Raw genomic sequence first — 24399 nt, 5'->3', positions numbered from 1 at the left:
AAAACATTACCTACATAATATTGTTTAATTTAAAAAAATGCATAGCAAACAGGTTCAATGAGTTTATTTACTTATTATTTACTACTTATTGGTGACTTTTACTTTAATCTACTTTATCATTTCTAATTAAAACAAAACAAAACATTTTTTGAAAGCCCAGAACAAAAAAACAAATCCTCTTCAAACAGATGTTTTGCATATTTACGCTCTTCTGGCAAAAGATGATGGGCACATTACAGAGGCAACACCAATTAAGTACAAATAGTACAGAAGCAAATTTTGAGGTGTCATTCTAATGTTCCCCTTGTACAAATCAATACCTAATCACAAAGATTCTAACAGTCTTATTGTAAATTAGACTTCCAATTATATATACTCTAATTAGACCATTACATAAAGTTGACTAAAAGCATTTTATTATATATGCAATATTGCAAGTGGGTAGCAAGTTGATAATTTTGTATATATAACCAATTATCCAACAACTTTTTACCCTGAGATAGAGTATACATACGCTAAAATTTCCCTGGTCATAAGCAACTTTCCGTAGGACAGAAGAGAGAAGACAGGGGAGGAAAACTCAAGTTTGACCTAAGGTGGTAACATTGGTTCTTATGCCAGTGGTTCTCAACTGGGGGAAATTTTGCCCCTAAGGGGACATCTGCCAATCTCTGGAGACATTTTTGGTTGTCACAACTGACATGCTACTGGCACCTAGAAGGTAGAGGCCAGGGATGCTCCTAAGCATCCTACAATTCACGGGACAGCCCCACAACAAAGGATTACCCAGCCCAAAGCATCAGTTGTGCTGAGGCTGAGAAACTCTGCTCTATGCTGACTGGAATGTACTAAGCAACAGGTATAGTATTTTAGCCAGGCGAGCTTCTTTTCAGAACCAGCCCAGTGATCACTGTGCTTGCTGCCTGGGTATTAAAGTTAAGACAGTCATGGGCTTCCCTGGTAGCTCAGTGGTTAAGAATCCTCCTGCCAATGCAGAGGACACGGGTTCAAGCCCTGGTCCAGGAAGATCCCACATGCCGCCGAGCAACTAAGCCCATGAACCACAACTACTGAGCCCATGTGCCACAACTACTGAAGCCCGTTTGCCTAAAGCCCGTGCTCCACAACAAGAGAAGCCACTGCAATGAGAAGCCCGCGCACTGCAAGGAAGAGTAGACCCTGCTCACCGCAACTAGAGAAAGCCCGTGCGCAGCAAGGAATACCCAACGTTGCCAAAAATAAATTTAAAAAACCCCCAAAAAACAGTCATTCAAATGCAAAGGTATAAAGTAACTAAAGCACAGTTAAAATGTAAATTTTTATATCAAATGTTAATATCAAAATTATACATTTTCTTAATTGCTAAAGTATAACAGCTATCAACAACCTGACCTCATAATAAAAAATATATATATTTAAGGACTATAAAGTCAGCTTATACTAATCTTTGGGATTTTTAAATTAAAAACACTTTATTGAACACTCATCACGTGTCACATACTGTTCTATGCACTTTATGTGTTAATAATTTAATCCTCATTACAACTTTATGAAATATATACTATTATTATTCCATTAGGAAACTAAGGTCGGGAGGTAAATAACTCACTCAAGATCACACAGCTGGGCTGTGACTAAGCCAGGATTAAAACCCAAACCTACTTGGCCTCTCAAACCTACACTCTTCAATTGTACACCGTGCTGTCAATTTACACTGCCTAAATATGATTTCTTGAATAATGAGGTGATACCATTCACTGAATTAAACTGTTAACTTCGCTGCCATTGACCCTCTTAGATAATAAACAACTCAAAATTAAAATGTCCCATAGGCATAATTCAAACAAGATTAAACCACAATTACAACACAACACAGGCGCTTTCAAAGGCACTTTTGTTGGTCATGCACGTACCTCAGGATCATCCGTGTAATCAAACATTCTGAAGATGACCCTTGGCATCGGGTACACCGAATCTTCAGTGTGAGGAGGTGGTGTGAAAGGAGGCAGGTTGTGCTGCAGTGCTTCACACAGGATGCTGTCAAAGGCAAGATAAGGTCTTAGGATGTGCCGCTCCTGCCAGCGATCCTTTTTCAATTTCTGAATCTGGGCCCAGAGGCAATCTAAATACTAAAGACAGATTAATTTTGAACAATTAATAGATATTTGGAGGCTAGATGAAATAACATTTTGACTAGACAAAACCAAAAATCTACTGCCTTCTAAAATACAGGATACAAAAGCAAGCTAACTTACAATTAAATACAGTACTAAGGAATACTGCTAAGTTCCTGTTTTTGTTTTAATTATTTTATAAAGTCTGTCTGGGGCTGATACCTCTTATTTTTTCAAATTGGGCACATAAATAAAACATACATCAACTCTATGATATCTGGAATCCCAAAGAATAGGGAATGTTTTGATGACATTCTAACGTTTATTAAAAATCCACTATATGCCTAGGGCTATGAGGAGCTGAACCCCTGATATGAAATGTGAAAACCCAGCTGAGGTATGCAAATGGATGATTTGAATATGTCACAGAGGTAAGAATCTACTCTGTGCTCGTATCACAAGAGACTGAAATCAATTTACCTCTTCTTGTGGATGCGGTTTCTCTGCAGTCCATACTTGTAACATGGGCACATGAGTCTTCTGGCGTCTTCTAAAGGTAAGAATGAAAATCTACATTTAGGTTTTTAAAACATGAAAAGATATTCAGTTGCTTTCATAATTAATAAAATGCAAATTAAGGGAGTGAAACATTTTAACCTATCAGGTTGGCAGATATTAGAATCTCTGATAATGTATTGCATTGCCAAAATGTAGGCAAATACATGGTTTCAAAAACATCACTGGCAGAGGGCTAATTGATATAATCTCTTTAGATGACATTTGGAAGAGTATAATCTCTTTAGAAGGCAATCTGACTAAATATCAAAATTAAAATTGTTAAAGTAAAGACACTTCAACCCAGCAATGCCATTTCTAAGAATTCACATCACCCCAAAACATATTTGTACATGCACATAAAGACTTATGTACAAGGATATTCACTGAAACACTGTTTAAAATAGCCAAAGACTTGCAATAGCCTCAATGTCTACCAACAGGAGACTAGTTAAAGGAATTATGGTACATTAAAAGACTGGAATACCATACAGCTGTTAAAAAGAATGAGGTAGAGCTAAATATCTTATGCAACGAATCCAAACTATATTAAGAGGGAAAAAAAAGCAAGTGTGTATAGAAGAACAATGTGTATACTGGACTATCATTTGTATAAAAAGGGGGAATGACATTCAAATGTTAGCATGTTCACACTCTTACTTTCATTCTTTTGTAAACATCTATATATTATTAAAAAAACAGTACAACTTTTGAAAAATATAAAACATTTAAAAAATCATTTAAAGGTACCTTAGGGTAATGAGAAAGCAGATTTTTATCTTTGGACTTCCTTTAGCTTTATTGTAACTACGTAAATATTAACAATATCCAAAGAGTTACCTATTAATAGAAAATGAAACTTATAACAAAATTCTTCTGAAAAAACTTAAGGGGACACAAAATCATTACCAAGCTGCTGTGCCCTTACTTAAGATAGCTTTCAGTGTTGGCAAAGATTCGGTCCATCTCTGCATCTTTCTTTTCGTACAACTCCTTTCCAACCCAGGGCAAAGATGATAGAAATGCATACACGTACCAATCCCGGCGCACCTAAAGAATTTTTTTTTAAAAGGTACATTTAAAATAGGTGCTAGTGAATTTTCATTCATATTATATTCATTCCTGAATAAAATCCTATGGACGCAATTCAGTAGGACTTAACAAAGACATCTGGCTCATTTAGAGCATTTTTAGATATATTAGCTTTAATCTTACTAGACAGAATCATTTAACTAATGTACAGATGTCATGAGAACCCACCATTATACCAGCTGACTTAACTTTTAGACATTAAGAATTTATAATGTGATAAATCTACTGTTAATCTTCTGTTTTTATTACGAAAGGGTTACTAGTGAAAAATTCCTGGTACTATATGGACAAGATTCAGCACAAGGGGTTTTCTTACCTGAGGCACATCTTCTTCCTGAATTACACTTACAAAATTTTCAAACATAGCAACCATTGATGGGGCAGCAATGACGTGACAATTCACAAGATCAGATAAAAAACGGACCTGGTGGGGAGAACAATTTCTATGAAATCTAAATGTCCTTTATAATAATTATAAAACAAGCAATTCTGTAATGTTTGAAACCACAGTTCTGAAAAACTACAACCCAAGGACCAAATCTAGCCCACTGCTTTTTTTTTTTTTTTTTTTTTTTTTTGCGGTATGTGGGCCTCTCACTGTTGTGGCCTCTCCCGTTGTGGAGCACAGGCTCTGGATGCGCAGGCTCAGCGGCCATGGCTCACGGGCCCAGCTCCGCGGCATGTGGGATCTATCCGGACCGGGGCACGAACCCGTGTCCCCTGCATCAGCAGGCGGACTCTCAACCACTGCGCCACCAGGGAAGCCCCCACTGCCTGTTTTTTAAGCAGCCTGCAAACTAAGAATGGTTTTAAAATATTTAAATGCTTGAAAAGAATCCAAAAGAATATTTTGATTCATACAAATTATATGAAATTAAATTTCATTGTCCGCAAATCGACTTTTACACAGCCATGTTTATTTGTTTACATGTTGTCTGTGGCTGCTTTTGTGCTATAACAGCAGAGCTGAGTAGTTGTGACAGAGACTGTAGGAAGGACAGGAATCTGAATTTATAGCTTTACATTTATACTAGACTAAGAACCTAAACTGTAATATTCTAGCTATTACAACCAATAATCTTCTTTTCTGTTTGGCTGTGAAAAAATTTTCGCTGGACCACAGAAATGGAAATTTATGAACAGATATTTATTGGGTGCCCTTTGTGTGCCACTGCTGAGCACTATTAAAGTCTCTGTCACATGGGAGCTGCTCATAGACTAGTGGGACAAGCACAATCTCAACCCAGATGGATAAATCCTATACTAAAAGATAAATAAAGTGTTCTAGAAATAGGGACAAAGGGAGTAGGGGGAAACATCACATAGGAGGTAACAATCGGGCTAGATCATAAAGGATGAAAAAAGTAGTCCTCACGTGGAGAGCAAGGAGAGGCTTCTAGGCAGAAAGGTTCAAAAACAAGGTGTGTTCAGGGACCAGCAAATAATTCAGATAGAGCTGGAGGGTATATGGGAGGCAAAGAGAAACAGACTGGGGCAACCATGAAGGATCAGACTTAATGGAATCTGAACTTAATAGCCTGATGAGTGTCCAAACTCTTTTGATTATGTACTCAGTAGAAAAGAATTTGATCACATACCTCAACACATAATATTTACTTATATATAAATATAAGTTGGCCCACTGTCAATCTATGTGTTATGTATTAAAAAGGCTTAATTCCATTTCCATTTAAGATAAGTAAGAGTTCTGATATTTACTTCCTGCATCATCTTGTGCACCAGGCTTTGAAGACTATCCACTGTAGAAAATGGGAAGGAACTGAGGTTTTTAACCTGTAACCAACATGAACAGAGCCTAGTTACAGAAGACCATTCTGGTGCCACTATAGAAGATAAAGTGAAAGGCAGAGAATCTGGATGTAAAAAGATCTGTTAAGAGCTGTTAAGACATTACGAGGAAGGCATGAACTGCACTAGAGGCCCTGGAGACAAGGAGAAGGGACAGACTGGAGAGAAATTTAAGAGGTAGGACAGACAGGGCTTGGAGACTGCTTGGAGTATGAGAGGGCAAAGGCAAGACAAAAATTAATGCTCAGGTTTCTGGACGGGCTATCCAGTAAATAGCAGCCACTTGTGTGGGTTGGGCTGAGGGCACAGGAAAGGAGGTATGAAGAATGCATTAATTCAGGGACTTCCAGGCAAGATACCTTAGGGCTATCCAGGTAGTATTTGGACCAAAGGTCTGGAGCTCAGGAGAATGGCTGAAGCAGGAGATACAGACTAGAGTTGGTGGGGAGAAGGTCATCAAAATAAAGGTAGTTTATGAAGCTATGAGAGAGAATGAGAATGCTTCAGCAGAGAATGTTTGAAAAAAAAGTGAAGTGAGGATAGAATCCTGGGAAACACAAAAATTTAAGGGGCAAAGGAAGGTTACCCAGTAAAAGGAGACTGAGGAATAGAAGGTAAGTGGCAGCAGGAGGTCCTGAAAAGAGTTGTGCTGCAGAAACCAAGTAGTGTAAAGCATCCCATGTTACAGGGAGGTCAACTAGGATTGAGTTAACAGAAGCCACTGGACTCGGTAATGAGCTCTGCATCTTTAATAAGAATGATTTCGGGACTTCCCTGGTGGTGTAGTGGTTCAGAATCCACCTGCCAATGCCAGGGACACGGGTTCGATCCCGGGTCCAGGAAGATCCCACATGCCACGCAGCAACTAAGCCCATGCACTACAACTACTGAGCCTGTGCTCTAGAGCCCGTGAGCCACACTACTGAAGCCTGTGCACCTAGACCCCGTGGTCCGCAACAAGAGAACCCACCGCAATGAGAAGCCCATGCACTGCAACAAAGAGTAGCCCCTGCTCACCACAACTAGAGAGAGCCCACGTGCAGCAACGAAGACCCAACACGGCCAAAAATAAATAAATTAAATAAATAAATTTATTTTTAAAAAAAAGAATGGTTTCAAAAGAGCAGCTGTTGTGGTGAGTGGGGAACTGTATTTCGAGAGAAAACATAAATTATTTGGTTGTAGCTCACCTCTCCCCTTCATCCCAACACTAAGTCATAACATACCAAAAAACAAATACAAAAAATGTTTAACAAATATCTAGAAGAACTAAAGAACAAACAAACAGAGATGAACAATACAATAACTGAAATGAAAAATACACTAGAAGGAATCAATAACAGAATGACGGAGGCAGAAGAATGAGTAAGTGAGCTGGAAGATAAAACAGTGGAAATAACTGCCGAGGAGCAGAATAAAGAAAGAAGAATGAAAAGAATTGAAGACAATCTCAGAGACCTCTGGGACAACACTAAATGCACCAACATTCAAATTATAGGGGTCCCAGAAGAAGAGAAAAAGAAAGGGTCTGAGAAAATATCTGAAGAGATTACAGGGGGAAACTTCCCTAACATGGGAAAGGAAATAGTCACCCAAGTCCAGGAAGCACAGAGAGTCCCATACAGGATAAACCCTAGGAAAAACACACCAAGACACATATTAATCAAACAAACAAAAATTAAATTCAAAGAAAAAATATTAAAAGCAGCAAGGGAAAAACAAAAAATAACATACAAAGGAATCCCCATAAGGTTATCAGCTGATTTTTCAGTGGAAACTCTGTAGGCCAGAAGGGAGTGGCAGGATATATTTAAAGTGCTGAAAGGGAAAAACCTACAACCAAGATTACTCTACCCAGCAAGGATCTCATTCAGATTCGATGGAGAAGTCAAAAGCTTTTCACACAAACAAAAGCTAAGAGAATTCAGCACCACCAAACCAGCTTTACAACAAATGCTAAAGAAACTTCTCTAAAAGGGAAACACAAAAGAAAAAGACCCACGAAAACAAACCCAAAACCATTAAGAAAATGGTAATAGGAACATACATATCAACAATAAACTTGAATGTAAATGGATTAAACACCCCAACCAAAAGACACAGACTGGCTGAATGGATACAAAAACAAGACCCATATATATGCTGTCTACAAGAGACCCACTTCAGACCTAGGGACATATACAGACCGAAAGTGAAGGGATGGAAAAAGATATTCCATGCAAATGGAAATCAAAAGAAAGCTGGAGTAGCAATACTTGTATCAGATAAAATAGACTTTAAAATAAAGACTGCTACAACAGATAAGGAGGGACACTACATAATGATCAAAGGATCAATCCAAGAAGATGATATAACAATTATAAATGCTTATGTACCCAACAGAGGAGCACCTCAATACATAAGGCAAATGCTAACAACCATGAAAGGAGAAATCGACAGTAACACAATAATAGTAGGGGACTTTAACACCCCACTTATACCAATGGACAGATCATCCAAATAGAAAATAAGGAAACACAAGCTTTAAATGACACAATAGACCGGACAGATCTAATTGATATTTATAGAACATTCCACCCAAAAGTGGCAGAATACACTTTCTTCTCAAATGCACATGGAACATTCTCCAGGAAAGATCACATCTTGGGTCACAAATCAAGCCTTGGAAAACTTAAGAAAACTGAAATCCTACCAAGCATCTTTTCTGACCACAGCACTATGAGACTGGAAATCAATTACAGGAAAAAAACTGTAAAAAACACAAATACATGGAGGCTAAACAGTGGGCTACTAAATAACCAAGAGATCACTGAAGAAATCAAAGAAGAAAGAAAAAAATACATAGAAACAAATGACAATGAAAACATGATGACCCAAAACCTATGGGATGCAGCAAAAGCAGTTCTAAGAGGGAAGTTTACAGCAATTCAATCTCACCTCAAGAAACAAGAAAAATCTCAAATAAACATCTAACTCTACACTTAAAACAACTAGAGAAAGAAGAACAAAGAAAACCCAAAGTCAGTAGAAGGAAAGGAGTCATAAAGATCAGAGCAGAAATAAATGAAATAGAAATGAAGAAAACAATAGCAAAGATCAATGTAACTAAAGCTGGTTCTTTGAGAAGATAAACAAAACTGATAAACCCTTAGCCAGACTAATCAAGAAAAAAAGGGAGAGGATGCAAATCAATAAAATTAGAAATGAAAAAGGAGAAATCACAACTGACACTGCAGAAATACAAAGGATTATATATAAGAGGCTACTACAAACAACTATATGCCAATAAAATGGACAACCACGAAGAAATGGACAAACTCTTGGAAAGGTACAATTTTACAAGGCTGAACCAGGAAGAATTAGAAAATATAAATAGATCTATCACAAGTAATGAAATTGAAATCGTAATTAAAAATCTTCCAACAAACAAAAATCTAGAACCAGATGGCTTCACAGGTGAATTCTATCAAACATTTAGAGAAGAGCTAACACCAATCCTTCTCAAACTCTTCCAAAAAATTGCAGAGGAAGAAACACTCCCAAATTCATTCTACGAAGAAACCATCACCCTGATACCAAAACCAGAAAAAGAGATCACAAAAAAAGAAAATTATAGACCAATTATCAGTGATGAACATAGACAGAAAAATCCTGAACAAAATACTAGCAAACAGAATCCAACAGCACATTAAAAGGATCACCATGATCAAGTGAGATTTATCCCAGGGATGCAAGGATTCTTCAATATATGCAAATCAATCAATGTGATACACCACATTAACAAATTAAGGAATAAAAACCATATGATCATCTCAATAGATGCAGAAAAAGCTTTTGACAAAATTCTACACCCATTTATGATAAAAACTCTCCAGAAAGTGGGCATAGAGGGAAACTAACTCAACATAAAAAAGGCCATATATGACAAACCCACAGCAAGCATCATACTCAATTGTGAAAAACTGAAAGCATTTTCACTAGGATCAGGAACAAGACAAGGATGCCCACTCTTGCCACTCTTATTCAACATAGTTTTGGAAGTCCTAGCCACAACAATCAGAGAAGAAAAAGAAATAAAAGGAATACAAATTGGAAAAGAAGAAGTAAAACTGTCACTGTTTGCTGATGACATGATACTATACATAGAAAATCCTAAAGATGCCACCAGAAAACTAGTAGAACTAATCAATGAATTTGGTAAGGTTGCAGGATACAAAATCAATGCACAGAAATCTCTAGCATTCCTATACACCAACAATGAAAAATCAGAAAGAGAAATTAGGGAAACACTCCCATTTACCATTGCAACAAAAAGAATAAAATACCTAGGAATAAACCTGCCTAAGGAGGCAAAAGACTTGTACTCACAAAACTATAAAACACTGATGAAAGAAATCAAAGATGACATAAACAGATGGAGAAATATACCATGTTCTTGGTTTGGAAGAATCAATATTGTGAAAATGACTATACCACCCAAAGCAATCTACAGATTCAATGCAATCCCTATCAAACTACCAACGGCATTCTTCACAGAATTAGAACAAAAAAATCTTACAATTCGTATGGAAACACAAAAGACCCAAATAGCCAAAGCAATCTTGAGAAAGAAAAATGGAGTTGGAGGAATCAGGCTCCCCGACTTGAAACCGTACCACAAAGGTACAGTAATCAAGACAGTATGGTACTGGCTCAGAAACATAAATATAGATCAATGGTACAGGACAGAATGCTCAGAGATAAACCCAAGCACATATGGGCACCTAATTTATGACAAAGGAGGCAAGGATATACAATGGAGAAAAGACAGTCTCTTCAATAAGTGGTGCTGGGAAAACTGGACAGCTACATGTAAAAGAATGAAATTAGACCACTACCTAACACCATACACAAAAATAAACTCCAAATGGATTAAAGAGTTAAATGTTAAGACCAGACACTATAAAACTTTTAGAGGAAAACATAGGAAAAACACTCTGACATAAACCACAGCAAGATCTTTTTTGACCCACTTCCTAGAGTAACAGAAATAAAAACAAAAATAAACAAATGGGATTTAATTAAACTTAAAAGCTTTTGCACAGCAAAGGAAACCATAAACAAGACAAAAAGACAACCCTCAGAATGGGAGAAAATATTTGCAAATGAAACAACAAAGGATTAATCTCCAAAATATACAAACAGCTCATGGAGCTCAGTATCAAAAAAATAAACAATCCAGTTAAAAAATGGGCAGAAGACCTAAATAGACATTTCACCAAGGAAGACATACAGATAGCCAAGAGGCAAATGAAAAGATGCTCAACATCACTAATTATCAGAGAAATGCAAATCAAAACTACAATGAGGTATCACCTCACACCAGTCAGAATGGCCATTATCAAAAAAGCTAGAAACAATAAATGCTGGAAAGGGTGTGGTGAAAAGGGAACCCTTCTACACTGTTGGTGGGAATGTAAATTGATGTAACCACTATGGAAAACAGTATGGAGGTTCCTTAAAAAACTACAAATAGAACTATCATATGACCCAGCAATCCCATTACTCAGCATATACCCTGAGAAAACCGTAATTCAGAAAGAGACATGCACCACAATGTTTACTGCAGCACTGTTTACGATAGCCAGGACATGGAACCAACCTAAATGTCCATCGACAGATGAATGGATAAAGAAGATGTGGCACATATATACAATGGAATATTACTCAGCCATAAAAGGAAACGAAATTGAGTTGTTTGTAGTGAGGTGGATGGACCCAGAGTCTGTCATACAGAGTGAAGTAAGTCAGAAAGAGAAAAACAAATACCGTATGCTAACGCATATATATGGAATCTAAAAAAAAAAAAAAAAAAAGGTAGTGATGAACCTAATTGCAGAGCAGGAATAAAGAGCTAGACATAGAGAACGGACTTGGTGACATGGGGTGGGTGGGCGAAGGTGGGGCGAAGTGAGAGTAGCATCGACGTATATACACTACCGAATGTAAAACAGTTGGCTGGTGGGAAGCAGCAGCATAGCATAGGGAGATGGGTTCGGTGCTTTGCGATGACCTAGAAGGGTGGGATAGGGAGGATGGGAGGGAGGCTCAAGAGGGAGGGAATATGGGGACATGTGTATGCATATGGCTGATTCGCTTTGTTGTGCAACAGAAACTAACACAGTATTGTCAAGCAATTATACTCCAATAAAGATTAAAAAAAAAAAAAGAATGGTTTCAAAAGAGCAGCTGTTGTGGTGAGTGGGGAACTGTATTTCAAGAGAAAAGAAATTATTTGGTTGTAGCTCACCTCTCCCCTTCATCCCAACACTAAGTCATAACATACCAAAAAGCTCCCCAAAAGCCAAAAGCACAAAAAACTTACCAAATATACAGCTTCATTATAATTGTTTGCTTTCAACGATTCTTTAAGTTGACGAATCATGGCTTCTACAAATTCTCCACCAAAGTTGTAATTCCTGGCATTTAGTAGTCCAACTAATGTTGTATAAATTGTCAACTTCTCAGGTAACAGACGTGCACTGATTTGAGAACCCAGCACAATAAGAAGATCCCAAAACAACAGCATTAAGTTGCTGAATTTTATACTATATAAAATTTTAAATTGTTTTACTAACTTTAGAAAAGCATTACATTTAGCTATGTTTTTAAAACTATGTCAGAAAAGGCATAAATATTGAGAAGAGTTGCAGACATGGCTCTCTCAATTTTTTCATTTTAATTCTAATTAGTTAATCCAAGAGTTAAGAAAGTAAAACACTCTAATTGTGAAGTCATCAAACTAAAATAGACATAACTGACGCTAGACCAGTTTTTCTTCCAATGTGCTTAGTGGAACTGAATAGCAGGTCTACAGAAAATGGTTTCCATGGTAAAATATCTGGCAATTGCTGAGTGAAAATATAAAAAGTTTCTTTAATGCAGAATCATTAAGGGAGAGATGGAGCAATCAACATTTCTAAACTTAGCCGACCAAATGTCACGGCATCAGAATTTCACTTTGAGAAACACTATTCTAGTTGCTTAGAAAAAATTCAGAACGAAAACCAGTTCCTATCAGTTAAATTGTTGAATTTTTAACATGGTACTCTGATATGGTAAGATTTCTTTACATCCAGTTTGCTTACTCAAGTGTGTTAACTTTCATTAAAGTTATTTGAAAAGTAGAGAAGAGGATTACAGTAATAAATCTTTGAAAAAAGCAAATGTTGATCCCTAATTTAGGCAGCCTTTAGAAATCAGCTCAAAAAAGAAAAGCAAATGGGAACTCCTGATTGTTCAGATTCTCTTATACTTTTTGCATTTTCCCAAGGTTCCTAGCAAAGAGTGTTAGGGACAATTTAGGTTTTAAAAAAATAACTGCATTGATAGTAACCATTCCTCCTCAACCCTCCCCTGCTTCAAAGTCATGGCTTCCATCAGAGTTTAAGCATAAATCTACTCTATTCTAATAAATGCTTTCAGAACAGAAGGAATCTACGGATAACTTTAGCCAAATAACTTTTCTTAGTATTAGTTTCTTAGTCTAAGGACATGTCTTCCTGAATATTAACTAGATTCCTTAAAAAAATTGCATCTGAAATTATTTGTACTTTATGAGCTGCTAAAGTAAAATCCACTGATAGTTTCAATTTGTGTGTACATTTTTAAATTTCAAAACTGAGCTGTAAGCAATTAAAAAACCCCATTATTTTAAAATAACTGAAATAACATTTTAAGGCACCTTCATAATGAAGACTTCTTTATCCAGAAGTCATAGATACTCCTTTGCAAAGCATACAGTTTAGAGTGACCAATGTCCACCTGAGTGATGAGTAAGTCTGGATTGCTAATTCCACTGTTGGGAGAGACTGTTTCATGATTTCATGTGAGACTTTTCCCTTTCTAATGTCCTTACAAATTAAATGCTGATACTCGTTCTAGCTAACCTAATTGAGAGAAAGATTATGCCTATTATGTCATAGCTTCAAAAGTATCTTCAGCCTTCTAAGAAGGGCTATTGTTAATTGAGTGACTGGTTCTCAAATATGTTTGATACTACTGATTAAAAGTATAAATTAAACTCTATTATATACATTTAATTGTACGTGCTTAAAAGAAAATTGCTGAATGTGAAGTTGTCTACTTTCTCACTTAAAAGTAGTCAACTCAAATGATTCTAAGGATCCAAGAAACAAAACAAAGAAAATGCTCAATTTTCATCCTATTTATCGCTAAGAGTTCGCCAAAGGGCAAAAGGTCATTTCATTTGACAAATTCCCCACAGAATGAAAGCAGATGACATATGGAACATAAACACATCTTCTGAACATTCACAAGCATTTAAGAGTAGATAATACATTATCACCTGGATTCATAAATCTTTTGTATACATACACTGTACAAAGAAGCCTTAAGATCTTGCTCTTATAGTTAGGAAGATCAGCTTCCAAAACGCCAGCCAAGCCTTCTAGGTTGCTCTCCAAAGAGCAGGCACTCTGTAGAGGACAGCATATTAAATATGTGTCAAGTACTCAGCAATTAGTGCATTAAAATTTTCTAGGTGATGATAAAAAAGTTACACATAAGGCACTGAGAGTTTAGTATAAATAAATTCAGGTTGTTATTATTCTTTAGAAAACCATGAAAAGAGAACGAATAAAAGTTAAAAAGCAATCTAAGACAGCAGAACAAGTATTAGAAATGGGAGGACGTTCTGGGCTCTATTCTACTTCTCTAACTAATTCACTTAACTGTATGACTGGGCAAATTACCTCACCTATCCAGAACTTCCTCGGTCTCCAGTTTTTTTTTTTTTAATACATTAAAGAAAATTTTTTTAAATTTATTTATTTTATTTATTTATTTTTGGCTGCACTGGGTCTTCATTGCTGCGCACAGGCTTCCTCTAGTTGTGGCCAGCGGGGACTACTCCTCGCCGTGGTGCGCGGGCTTCTCATTATGGTGGCCTCTCCTGTTGCGGAGCATGGGCTCTAGGCGCGCGGGCTTCAGTAGTTGTGGCTCACGGGCTCCAGATGGCAGGCTCAATAGCTGTGGCACACAGGCCCAGCTGCTCCGCAGCATGTGGGATCTTCCCAGACCAGGGCTCGAACCCGTGTCCCCTGCATTGGCAGGCAGATTCCCAACCACTGCGCCACCAGGGAAGCCCCTGGTCTTCATTTTTAAATTGAGTGGACTATTCCCTAAGGTCCCTTCTAAGACTCATATTCTATGAAAATTACTAATAACATTTAACTCTCTGCATTCCAAGGCTTTTAATATGAATTTACTTCGGGATATAGATATATGGCAATACAAACTTTGCCCACAACTTAGATCATCGAGTTTGCAGATGCAGAAACTAATCAAGCACAGTTAACTACAACCCTAAGCCCATCACAGTCTGTGTCTATTTTGATCATACCTTTTCTCCTACTTTGCATATTAAAGATTCCAAATGATCTTCAGTTTCATTTGCATCAGAGGTCTTTCTCCTTTTGTGAGGCTGTCCCCCTGTTTCAACAATGTAAAAAAGTGAACATTACATGATGAATCTGTTATCAAAAACGTTAATTTTTTTAATGCTATAATCACTTTTGTACCAGAAGCCCTACTATTTACACAGAAGTGCTTAACTGACCCTCCACTTCTCAGACAAGGCTAGATCAACCAACAGTCTCCATACCCAGTGGCACCATAATAACTCCAGGAAGCATTATTTATGTTAAATTTTGTGATTATAGTGCCCCCATGGAGCAACGCAATGCAGCAGTCCTGTCCATTTCTATGGATAGGCAGCAAAGGTGCCCATAACATGCTAACCACTAGCAGTTAGAAGACTCCCTGTAATATTCATGTATGGCTATTCCCATTCTTTGAACTTGAGCTGTTTATTCATCCTTAGTCGCTTGTTCCTAAAACCTGTCGGTGCCAGTAGTACTCATTATTTTAATAATGAAAATTATGTAAACTGATGAAATATGGGTGTAAAAACCAAGTTGAATGCTGTGGAAAGACTTGATTAGGGGGAAAAAAAGCTTTTAAAAAAGAAAGGTATGAAGAGGAAAACTTCAAAAGATGGGAAAGGGAGCATAAAACATTAGGATTCCTCACTAGTTTTTACAAATGTCTGAGCTCTTAACTCTTCAATTAACAGTTTTGGTTCTACAGGCCTTGCAGCACTAGGGTCTAGTTCATCCCAAACAATGAGAATTACAATCAGCAGACATACTCAAAGAAAAGTCCTGAGTACTATATCAAACAATCGGTGGGGAAAAGGTATATGTTTTATGGTTTCCTGCTTTAACCAGCTCTTGGTTCCATACTTTACTGATCCTATTACGTTCAAAAACGGTGTCATTCAGAGTTGTGCAAACAAACAAAAACTACCATTCTGAAATCATTACCAGTCATCTCTCTGTCCTTTTGGTCGCTAAAGAATTCAATTTGAATGAAGCTGTGCTACAAAATCCTTAAGCACTGGACTGTCTTGCTGTTAGTGATCTCTTACTACCAATATTTTGTTTAAAACCTCAACATACCCACCTTATATCCTTTTGTGGACTAACATAAGGCTGAAAAATGTTCAAATAAGGTGTTAAATATGGAACATGATGCTGTTGCTACACACAATGTTGGCTAGTCTCCCAGTATAATTCAATTTTTAACTTCCACCAATTAGATTATTAGGATGGAATGTGAACAAGGAAGCAATAATCTATAACTGTGTTGGAGATCTGTATTAATAATGAAAATCTGCAGATATAGGGTTACCCAGTAGCAAGTTATATTTTTAATCTTTTCCAGACTTGTACAGCCAAAGGAACTGAACCATTTTTACAGAGTTCATAATTACTTACTTGCCACTGGAACATTTGGCTTGAAAAATACAATGATTTTCATAAAACACAGCACTTGGCTATTCCAAGCTTGGGGTGTTAAAATTTTTTCCAATGTCTGAAATGATCTTCAGGTACCTACCACCTGAACTCAAGCTGAATAAAACCGATCTATTACTATCTAGATAGGACCAAACCAAGTATTATAAAAGGCCATAGGGCAAAGCATTGTGTGCTTTGACCCCCCCACCCAGCCCCTTAGTTATCATTAGGATCTGGTTTAAATAACCACTGAATTTTGAAGGGATAGTTTTGAAGGGATAATGCCATAAAAAATATAATACACATGCAGCATGACAGCTGTGATGTATTCCTGGAGATATGTGTCCGTGTAAAGTTGTGGACATGTGTGGTATTGTGGGATCAGTGACCTTGATTCTCAAATATACATTAAACTGAAGTCACAGGACCTCTATAAAGGTTCCACCACCCCAAGAGCCAAATTCGACACAAAGGACTTCTATTTCCAGGATTCATTCATTGAAAAAAATGACATATTTGATGCAATGTTTATATAAGCGATCAGCCAGGACATTAAAATAGCCTTCTCCAAGAGCAGTGGTTCTCAACTGGGTTGGCTTTTTGTCCCCCAGGAGCCACTTGGCAATCTCTGGAGACATTTTTAGTTGTCACAACTCTGGCATCCAGTGGGCAGGGGCCAGAAATTCTACTAAACGTACCACATTGCACAGGACAACGCCCAACAATAAAGAATAATCCAGCCCAAAATGGCCGTAGTGCTGATGTCGAGAAACTCTGTTCTGAAACTCTGAAAGCAGAATATACTAAATGTTCTTCAGAACCAGATTCTGGTAAGGGTGGGAGAATGAAGATGCTAAAAAACTAGCTGAATGAGAGCAGTTTTTTTTTTTTAAACTTTATCCACTGTTCCTTTCTTTCTGGCCCATCTACTTCGCCAAAACCCTTTATCCCACATCCCACCTCCACACCCTCTCTAAATTAACCATCCAGCTGGCTTGTTCTCATATCAGTTTAGAATCATATCCCAGTCTTTAAAGCAACCCTCCTAGGCCCTCTTGTAAGACTGAAAAGAAGAAAATACTGCTGTGGGGAGAGAAGGTAGGATTTCTGAAGAAAAACTAGAAAATACAGTATACAGTCCTATCTCTGAAGTGCAACTCTTCTTTTCTCTTCTTCTTCTCATTTTTACTATGCTTGGAGAATGAGAAGAGGCAGAAAGTATTAAGAAGTAAGAGATGCCCCACACTCACCTGATATTGGAGAGAATATAAAGAGGGGTGGGAGGGGGACATACAGACACAATGTGAACTCATACACAGTAACAGGATACTGAACTCAAGAGAATGTGGGCAAGAGCATGGGGAAGTAGAATAAAGCACTTTAATGAAGAATAAAATTTTGGGAACGAGCTGAATGTTTTCATCTACCCTCAAGAAAGCATATCTAAGGTAGCTCCCAAAACAACAACAGATTTTATATTAACATGTTAACTAAGTATAAGTTTTACAATGTAAATTAAAGCTACACATTAGCACTTCGTTCTGACACCCTTGGCTAGAAGAGAGAAGCAAGTCTCTATTAAAACCCATCAGAAAGGGACTTCCCTGGTGGCACAGTGGTTAAGAATCTGCCTGCCAATGCAGGGGACACAGGTTCAACCCCTGGTCTGGGAAGACTGCAACTAAGCCCGTGTGCCACAATTACTGAGCCTGCACTCTAGACCCCGTGAGCCACAACTACTGAGGCCTCGTGCCACAACTACTGAAGCCTGTGTGCCTAGAGCCTGTGCTCTGCAACGAGAGAAGCCCGCGCACCGCAGCTAGAGAAAGCCCATGCTCAGCAACGAAGATCCAATGCAGCCAAATAAAAAAACCAACAAAAAACCCATCAGAAAGAATCTTAATACACCAAATAATTTTTCACCTGTAAGGTGATCCTTATTCTATATGGATACACTATACTACACATCTTATATCCTTATTTAGAATTAGGTACTATAAAAAATTTTAGACCCACAAAGTGGAAACAAAAACCAACTCTATAAAAGAGAAAGTAACAAAAACAACAAGGGAAAGGGGAAAAGTAAAGCACCTTGATCCTGCAGATTTAAAGAAGTAACCATCACTTCTGAAACAAACTATACTTTTCATCAGAATAACAGATCCCTTCACTTCTATTCGTTTTATTTTCTATAGTTAGGTAAAAGAACAGTCACCGTCTAAAAGGTAAGGACCTAATTCTAAGTAGCTTAAAAGGGACTAATATGGGGTTTTGGCCAAGATTATGGACAATCTAAAAACTTTCTTAAAAGAACAAAGCAATATATTGAACAGATATTGTATGCATATCCAAAATAACTGAAAAGCTTCAGAGACAGTCTTAAAAAGAGTCTAAGAAATGAGTTAGATTTAGCACTGGACCAGTATCCATACACATTAATTTCCATTTAGGATTTTCCTTTCCTTGTCTATAAATCCATCTCTAGGTGAACTTCATTGGTATAGCTTCCGGAACTTATCTCCTTGGATCAAGGTGACTCTAGTCTCAGCACAGAGATACAATTTTAAAATTGCCCTCTGTGAGCTGATTCTCTGCGACCCTTCCAATCTTATCTCCTACAACTCTCCCCCTCACTCACTCTGCTACAGCAACACTGGCCTCCTTGCTGTTTCAGGATGATAGGAATACTCTAGCCTTAAAGCCTTTGCACTTGAGGCTCCCTGTGCTTAGACTACTGCGTTTCCCCCACACTGCCATCTGGTTTGCCCCCTCACCTCCTGCAGGTCTTTGATCAGATGCGATTCTCAGTGAGGCCTTCCCTGACCAACCAATACAAAATGGCAACTCCTCCCCGACAGCAGCCTCTACTCTCTTTACCCAGTTTTCTTTTTCTCCATAGCACTTAACACCATATTATACACTATATTTACTTGATTGTATTCTGCCTGTAAAAGGGGATCTTTATATTGTCCACTGCTGTACTGTCAGTAGTTAGAACTGTGCCTAGCACTGTTAAATATTTGTTGAATAAATTATTATATCTAGTCAAGCATATGGAAAGCCATGGCAGTCAGTGACTGATAAGAGCTGACAATAATCGAGAAATGCTCAGATGCATCTATTTAATACAACAATAATAATTCAGCCTATTTTAAAATAGCTTTCTGCAGTATTTAAGCTTCCAATATTTCTGATTTAAAAAAAATTAGTAGATGCTTAACCAAAAGAAAAGTATCTAAAATATTTGATTCAGATCACCATTTAGGATAAACCCTAGCTGTTCATTACCCAAACTTTTGCAATTTACAGAAGTTCCAGACTTGGTGTAGTATCTAAGAGGGACTATAAACTGCCCCTCGACTACTATATTATTCATAGTAAACTCTGGTTAATTAACTCCTTATTTTGTTTTGTCTTTACGTATTTATTCTGAAGTTCCTGCAGCAAGACCCGAATGGACAGTGATTTAGCTGCCAGAAGCCAACTCCTAAGAAAGTTATGCCAGCATCCCAATAACCAAAGCCAAAGTTGTTTTCCTACATATTCACATTCAATTCTCCAGGCTGCCCCTTGGAAACATTTTCTCTCCCTTTAGGGATGCCCTAGAAGAGAGAAGAAGAAGAGTAGAGAAAGCATGAGAAGAGCAAAGAAAATGGGAAGAACTTTAAAAGCCTCAACTTCTCCAAACCCCAAGTGATGACTTCTAGGAGATTAAGTCTTTAATTAATCAAAGGCAAAGCACCTGAAAACTATTTTCTGTGCCCTGTATGTACATTATACAAGAAGCCTCCTGTGTTTAAAAAAAAAAAAAAAATCAAAGCATGCAGCGTAGTAATACCTGTGTAGTGACAAGAACCTTGGACTTGCTTTCACTGGTGTCTGGGCACTACTAATCGTGTCTCCGCGTTAATTACACTAAAATTTTAGACCCTTAAGTGTCAGATGAGGAGGCTGAACTAGAATATCCTCTCAAGCCATGCCCCAGCAGAAATCTGATATTTCACTGTTAAAACTAAATTAGTGGGATTCTGCTCCTGGCCCAAAGTGCCCCAACATTCCAGGAGAGAAAAATGTTAGTGGAGAAAATTAATTCAAATGTTTTGTTCTGTACTTTTTCTTACATTGTCGACATCTGCCAATGTTTGTCACCTCTTAAGCATTAACAGGTGATAAAAAACACACCATCATGAGCAATTAGTCACATGTGTTACCTCATTTAATCCTCACAAAACCAAGAGGTATGTATCATTACTTCTATATTACAGACTAAGGTTTAAAGAGGTGATAAAACCTGGGCAAGATCACAAAGTAAATGGCAGGGTCCAGCTTTGAACTTAAGCCCTCTGATTCCAAAGTCTGGCCTCTTAGCCACTACACTACACTCTTTTCAAAGAACAATACCCTAAAATATTAATAACAGAATTACTGTTAGTTTTTCTTTTTTTCTTTTTGGATGTGTTCTTGACTGATTTTTGTAATGTAAGCACCTTTTCTATTTTTAACTAGCAAAATTATTCTTGGTTTTTATGATGGCAACTCCATGATCCCCATGAGCGCAACCATGCAAATGGAGATGGGAATTTAGATCTAAATCTCTACGAGCTCTCCAGTTAGTCTTCCGGCACTTTTTCTTACACGAGGGAAATACGCTTACGGCCAGTTCAAAATCTAACACAACCTACGTACATCTTTTTTTTTAGAGACCTCTTGGGTGTGGATAAGAAACCGATTTCTTTCCTTGCCGCTTGAAAAAAGGCAAAACGACGGATGACCGGTACAGGAGAGAGCTCAGATTGCGATTCATCAGGTCTCTCGTCTTCTGAGAGCCCTTTTTAGGTGCAGTTTGAGGGTCAAAACGAGACACGGCGTTGAGTGGGTCCCTGTCACTATCCCTAAGAGGCGGCGGCACAGACACAGGTGTATTTCCCTGCTCGGCGGTGCTACGGGCCAAATCTTGAAGAGTCCTTAGAGACCAGGGGTCCACCAGGCCGCTCCTCGGCCGACGACTGAAGGAGGTGGGGCGGGGAGAAGCAGGGGCTTTTCAGAAGTCGCCCGGCCACACTCTCGCTGAACCACCCGCTTCTCTCCGCGGCTCCCCGAACGCTCCCGGAGGGAAGGGCTTCCCGTCCCTTCGCTCGAGACCCGAAGACCACAGAAGCCAAAGCTCGACCCCTCCTGGGCGCGGCCTCGGCGGCCGGGCCCAGGGCACTCACCATCGTTCTCGTCGCTGTGCCGTCGCCGTGACATGCCGCACGCCGGTGCGCCGCCGAGCCGAGACGCCGGGCGGGAAGCGCGGCAGGAACCTTCGGGCAGCCGGCCGGCGCGAGGACAGCGGTGAGGCGCGCGGAGCGGCTGTTGCGCAGGCGCACTCACTCGCGACGGCTCCCGGAAGCACAAGGGGTAGAGGTGGCCTGGTGGCTCGGCGGGCTTGGATCCGGGAGGGCCGGCGTCTGGAAGCTCACCAGGCCGCGGCCGTCTGGTCCGCACGCAACCGCCCTCTCGGGCTACCTCCGCCTCTCTGCTGCTTCCTTCGCCCGCCTTCCCTCGAAGTCCTTCCGGGGCCACGCGGAGAGCACCGCCTTTTCAGCCAGTCCGAGCCCGTCAGCCGCGAGCCACGCTAGGAGGCCAATGGTCTAGGAAGGACGCTCTAGTCCCCGCCTCCACTTCAGACCCTCCCACGCCTGGGCCTCTCGGAGGTTTTCCCGGCGGCCCTTTCGCTAATGGCCTAGACTTCCGGAGTGAGGTGAGGTCCCCGGCGTTCCTTCCTACGTAAACACAGGCTGGGGCTGGAGGTGCGAGGGCAGTGAGCGGTGACAGTTGCTAGGCGGAGACCTTTCCGTGAAGAAAGATTTAAGAAAGGATCAGGACAGGCGGGTACGTGCTCATCTTTCTCCCACTTCCGGGCCTTTGCCGGCTTGGGAAAGCTGGGCGGAGAGATTGGGCCAGGCCCAGGCGCGCGGGGTGGGGCCCGGGTGGGAGGCGGCGCCGCTCTAGCCTCCCCGGGGACAGAAAGACCCTCCCTAGTGTGAGCTTGGTACACCGGGGCTACCCTCTGGCCGTCATCTGACCTCTCGCGCCTCCGAGTTGTTTAGGAAGGAACGGGTGATTGCTTTAGTAATATTTTCAGTAGTTATTGGATACCTCCATACGTGTATGTGAATATCTCCCGCCCTGACATCTCTGATGAGCACCACAGCTGCTTATCTAACTGCCTTGTCCATGGCCATCTGAAATTTCACACGTCTGAAATGGAACTTACGTTTCACTCTGCTGGCCTAACTCATTCCTCCTTCCGTCTTACCCATTTCAGTAAATGGCACCATCCATTCTATTGCTTAATCCAAAAATGTAGGTAGGATTGTTCCTACGGAACAATCTATCGGTAGACCCTGCCGACTCTGCTTTCCGAACTGATCCAGAAGCAGATCACGTTATTCCTTTGTTTACAGCTTTCCGTGGCAAAAAAAACCCTCCATAATCTCTCCTATAGGGTTCTACTCTCTCATCACTGTATTCCAACCCCTCTTTCTTTCTGTACCTCCAGTAAGTCAAGCTCGTTCCCACTTGAGGAATTTATACTCATTATTTCCTTTGTCTTAATCTCTCTGCTCCTAAGTCTGCATGGATGGCTCCTTGTCATTTCGGTCTCAGCTCAAACATCAGGCCCTTGGTGAAGGCTTCCCTGGCCACCCAATCACTCTTTATTTAATTTGACAAATATGTTATATTTATTGTGTGCCAGGCACTGTTCTAGATGCTGAGGATGCAGAGGTGAACAAAGGAAAACCCCTGCTTTGTCAGTGCTGATGACCCATTCAGGAACCAGCAAACAGTGCAATCAGAGGTAGTGAGCAAAAGTGGGAGAAGATAATATTAGGGAGGTGGTGGAAGGGGTTGTATAAGGACCTTGGACTTTTATCTTAGTACATTTAGAAGCCTTTGGAGGGCGATCTGACTTATTTTTTAATAGTTACCTCTGTGGCTTCTACAGGAGCAGGGCAGTTAGGCAACTGCAGTAATTCAGTCAAGAAATGATGGCTTGAATGAGGTTGGTAGTGAAGGTGGTGCAGTGTGGTCTGATGTCATTGTATTTCAAAAGCAGAGTTGATAGGCTTTTCAATAGTCTGAAAGAGTAAGGAGATGAGAATGAGAATCCCAAAGTTTTTTTGTCTGAGTAACAGGAAGAATGGAATTAGTTACTGAGGTAAGGAAGACTGAGGAAGAGCAAGTTAAGAGTTTGGTTTTAACAGTTGCATTTGAACAGCCTCCTAGCCTTCCAGCTGAAGCTGTCCAGTAGACATCGGTTATATGAATTTGGAGTTCAGGGGAGAGGCCTGGCCTGGAGATACAAATTTGGAGTCATCTAGCGTATAGTATTCTAAACATAAAATTTCTTTTATGACTGTTTCCATTTTTAATTTTTTCATGGAAGCTTCAAACATTTACAGAAGTAGAGGAATTTATATAATGAACCCCCATGGACTTTATCAACCAGCTTCAGCAATTACCAACTAATGTCCCATCTTCTTTTACCTATATTATTTCCCCTTGCCCAGTTATTCTGAAGTAAATATAGTTTATAAGTCCCTGGGACTAGATGAAGATCACCTCAAAGGTGAGTGTAGATAGAGTGATTGAACATTTAGAGGTTGGGATGATAAGGAGGATCCGCAACAAAGAAAACTGAGAAGCAGTAGCTCTTATCACTGATATTTTCATGTTTTTTTGTTTACGTAGTGTCTCTTCTCTTACTATAACATAAGCTCCAAGTTAACAAGGACCTTATCAGTTCCATTAAGACCTGCATCTGCATCACTATTTTATCTGTCAGGCACATAGCAAAGTCCCCACAAATAATAATAAAGAATATATAAATAAGTTAAAGTGAGAACTGAAAGAGGGTTTAGAGTGAGGGGAGGTCATTTTGGGGTGGTATGAAAGGCATGTGTGGAGACCCTGAGGCAAGAGAG

At 39.3% G+C, this 24399-nt stretch overlaps 1 protein-coding gene across 4 annotated transcripts in view; it reads right to left on the bottom strand.

Annotated features, from left to right (window-relative positions):
- Window positions 1–21676, bottom strand: part of NCBP1 (nuclear cap binding protein subunit 1) — a gene marked incomplete at its 5' end in the record, with an annotated part of 41643 nt that extends 19967 nt beyond the window's left edge. For 3 of the 4 annotated variants that reach the window (XM_079705707.1, XM_079705710.1, XM_079705709.1), the window contains 8 exons: window positions 1914–2129; window positions 2595–2664; window positions 3598–3719; window positions 4078–4185; window positions 11935–12091; window positions 13947–14047; window positions 14974–15062; window positions 21643–21676. In XM_079705707.1, coding sequence (XP_079561833.1) covers window positions 1914–2129; window positions 2595–2664; window positions 3598–3719; window positions 4078–4185; window positions 11935–12091; window positions 13947–14047; window positions 14974–15062; window positions 21643–21676 — 897 coding nt within the window. Of the gene's footprint in view, window positions 1–1913; window positions 2130–2594; window positions 2665–3597; window positions 3720–4077; window positions 4186–11934; window positions 12092–13946; window positions 14048–14973; window positions 15063–16408; window positions 16452–21642 lie in introns of those variants that run through there. The other variant, XM_079705708.1, reaches the window with a different exon arrangement.
- Window positions 21677–24399: the final 2723 nt, after the last annotated feature.

The sequence above is a fragment of the Hyperoodon ampullatus genome (genome assembly GCF_949752795.1).
Source record: "Hyperoodon ampullatus genome assembly, chromosome: 6".
In the NCBI taxonomy this organism is placed as follows: Eukaryota; Metazoa; Chordata; class Mammalia; order Artiodactyla; family Ziphiidae; genus Hyperoodon; species Hyperoodon ampullatus.
The sequence above is the reverse complement of the archived record's forward strand: the minus strand, read 5'-3'. Positions and strand labels throughout refer to the sequence as shown.